Source organism: Lactuca sativa, chromosome 8 (assembly GCF_002870075.4).
Source record: "Lactuca sativa cultivar Salinas chromosome 8, Lsat_Salinas_v11, whole genome shotgun sequence".
Taxonomy (NCBI): domain Eukaryota; kingdom Viridiplantae; phylum Streptophyta; class Magnoliopsida; order Asterales; family Asteraceae; genus Lactuca; species Lactuca sativa.
The window spans coordinates 104,716,893-104,720,353 of record NC_056630.2 but is presented as its reverse complement, the minus strand read 5'-3'; the positions used below and the strand labels follow the sequence as shown (position 1 = coordinate 104,720,353).

The following is a 3,461-nucleotide window of genomic DNA, read 5'->3' as shown; positions in this document are numbered from 1 at the left end:
ACCAAGTACCAAACTTAGAAGTATAAGGATTTCAATTTCACGTTTATTAGATCGTCAATAAAGAAGAAACAACCAAATCAGTTTGATTTTTTGAAATATTCTAAGTCTGATTTTTTATGGTTAATCCAAACATTGGAGTACGGTATCCAGATCTAGCCAAAGTTAGCTATAAGAGGTAAAAAGAAAGTATCAATCACCTTAATATCGTCATTCGAGATACTGTAATCAAGGTTTGATATGTAAAACTTCGTCCCAGTTTCAATCGCAGATGGATGGCCGCCAGGTCCAACTTTACCCATGACATTAGCATAGACGAGATGCACCTTTGTCTTGTCTGAAGGGTTTTCAAGAACAGCTCTAACAACCTAACACAGAATATAAATTACCATCTTATTTTATTTTATTTTAAAAAAAGGACTTTATAAGGTTTAAAATAAATAAATAAACACCTGAAACATCGGAGTGATGCCAGATCCACCAGCTATCATTCCAAAGGCTCTAACCTGACCTGGTTGATACCTAAAACGCCCCTGTAAATGTAATTTAAAATATTTAAAGCTCAAGTCCATTCAACTCCAAATAGAAGAATGTAATTAGTTTGATTACTAAAGGCAAGGATGCAGAAAACTTCTGAATCAAAATCAACTTTCTTAAGCGTTGATACATTAAATCCAGTTATCAAATAATCCAACAGAAACCATAGAGGAGTAGCATTACCTCAGATTTCTCCACCAGTTAGTGATCCACAACCTGAAATTAAACAAAAACAATAATAAGTTTTGTAACAGATCTGGGAAGAATCAGAACAGGTGGAAGAAGGACGTAACAAAAAAGACTGGTGCTAACTTCTTTAATGACCTTAATATGAACAAAAAAGCTATTTTATATCTCACCATAATCATCTTAGTATAGTATGAATCTTTAAGAAATACTTAGATCAAAATTTGAGCATTCAGGTTGTTATTTCTTGAATGGAATATACCAGTTGCTATTGTTGAGGCAGTTGTAAGCTTCAATTCAGGAGTTAAGTCTCGTGAAGAAGCAAGAGCAACAATGACATTGTTAGCTTGAGAAGCTTTAGCAGATGAAGCAACAGATTCACCAAGACTTCGATAAGCAAAAATGGAAGAAGATGAAGATATTGGGGCGTTTCCAAGCCCAATTAAGCTGACCCGTTTGGTTCCAAGAACCGAAAGAGATCTTTCATGTTTCAGAAAAGAGAGAGATTATCAGATTAGGATAGGAAATTAGTCAAGTTATGAAATTAGGATAGTGTGTAATTGTGTATGCGTACTGTTTAATTTCTTAAACAGATAGACGCACAGAAAATGATAAGCAATTCGTCGAACAGTTTAAGGGCATTAATAGCTCAAAAGAAAGATCAAGTTTGAGAGTGGGACCTCTGGGCTGCAGTTTTCTCTCGAGCATTTCTTCTGATTTTTGTACGATTATCAATACCTTCTTCAGTTGACAAATGCTTCTGAAGAACGCCATCTGTAAAGGGTATCCCTAACCACAAATATTTTCTCTTTTGAGCAGCCAACAATGTGCGATTATACACAACTGCATCAATTACAATCGTTCCCGTTCTCAAACTTGAAAAGGGGTGAAAACGTAATTTTAGAGTCGGGACCTCACCACAAGAGAACTCTTCCTTGTGAGGCCCAATCCAGCATGACTCCAATGTAATGCTCAAAGGAGAAACACTTTGAGCTTTACAAAAATGAAGGTCGCATTGGATATAATCGCTTAATGTTGTGCAAACTGAAGGAAAAAGCTTTGATTCTATTAATGTATTTGCTTTAAGTTGACTGTACCATAACAACAAGCACACACCAGATATCACAGCATAGAAAACAGAACACTGGAATAGAAGCAAACCTTCCTCCCAGACTGTGGATAATGACCTAACTATAGCTTTGCTTCTAGTGAAAGGCTCTTTCACGGACTTCACCACAAACCCACTTCTTAATCCCATATTCTTCCATAAAATCTCAACATTTTCCCGAATGATTGTGAGAACCTAATCCCGTGAGATATCCAGTCGTTTTTCTTGGCACGTGGAATGATATCATACCGAGGTTTTCTGGGAAATTTGTTTCCAAGATAACCCAAACAGTTCACGTTTCTTGGCTTTAAGGAAGATTGGAAAGCTGCCCCAACAAATGGGTTTTGAAGTCTGCTACTCATTATCTTCACTAAAAACTCATGTCACAGCTTGCAGATCAAGTATTGGGGACTCAGGACTTACTCCTAAGAGGAGAGGTCGTCATTCCAAAAAAACAAATGGAGAAGAAGAGAATAATCTTCGTACCTAATTTAGGGAATAAAAGAATCTTTAGAGATTGAATGTAAGAGAAAGAAATCTAGGGCACATACATGAAGAAGAAGAGAACAATCTTCGAACCTGATGCCTCCTCCGCTTTTTTTTCTGCATCTTGATGCTTCCGATCGTACCCTAAACCTCAGACTTTCGATCCCAAATCTGACTTGCAACCTTCGATTTCTGATCTTCAACCTGTAATTCGAGACATATAGTTTCAAATCTCAGAAAATTGACCTTGCTACCTCCTATTTTTAATGAAAGAGGAGTCTTAAATCTAAGAGAAAAATGAGGAGTCGTCCGCTCAAAATGACATTATTTGTACGTCACACCTATTAATTGGTTCCTACCTGCGAGAAAAATGAGGAGTCGTCCGCTCAAAATGGATTAGGGTACAGGAGGCCTGGTTAAATAGATAGACAGGGGAGGAGGGAGAGAAAAGAGTCGAATGAGTGTTTTAAAAAGCCCTAGAAATTATCCCAATGATTTTCTGATATATGAATTGTTGAGGTATACAACAGAGATGGTATCGTGATTAGGGTTTGCAGAGAAAATGGAAGAATAGAACGAAGGGGATCTTGAAGCAGGGAATTAAAAATTTTAAGAATTTTGAGGGGATTTCATTTCCCCCTTTCAAGAACGCGCGTTTTAGTAAAAATCATAAAGCGACAATCACAGAGGACGCACGTTTTAGATAATGTGCCCTCCGTGTTTTTTTTTTTTTTTTTTTTTTTTTTTTTTTTTTTTTTTTTTACATTAGACACTAATTTAAGGGCACGCAATAATGCGTGACCTAAATCCTCAAATTTTTTGAACAGACGACACGTTTTTATTGTCACTCTCTTTTGCGTAACATAAATCAGTGAGCGTCGTGATTTGCGCGTCGTGAAAGGGTCTTTTTCTTGTAGTGCATTTAAGTTCATGTTCATAGCCCCACATTCTGATTCTTGTACGATCACCATATTGATCATGAAATTTTCTTTGTTTAAGATCTGTTACAGTGAGTTGAGGTTCTTCTGATTTACGATTCTCATTTGAGCTTCTCATGTTCTTCAGCCACGATTCCGACAGGGGAAACACGACCTTCTTTGATTTCATGTTCTGAAACCGAGATAACGACATCCTCGGTTTCCGTGAG

General features: G+C 37.0%; 1 protein-coding gene across 1 annotated transcript; it reads right to left on the bottom strand.

Annotated features, from left to right (window-relative positions):
• Nucleotides 1-1,348: 1,348 nt before the first annotated feature.
• LOC128128094 (protein TIC236, chloroplastic-like) lies at nt 1,349-2,582 on the bottom strand. The gene is made up of 2 exons (XM_052766904.1): nt 2,408-2,582; nt 1,349-2,314 (listed from the first exon to the last, which is right to left on the bottom strand). Exon 2 carries the CDS (start codon nt 1,976-1,978, stop codon nt 1,382-1,384), a length of 597 nt encoding a protein of 198 aa, XP_052622864.1. The 5' UTR covers nt 1,979-2,314; nt 2,408-2,582; the 3' UTR covers nt 1,349-1,381.
• Nucleotides 2,583-3,461: the final 879 nt, after the last annotated feature.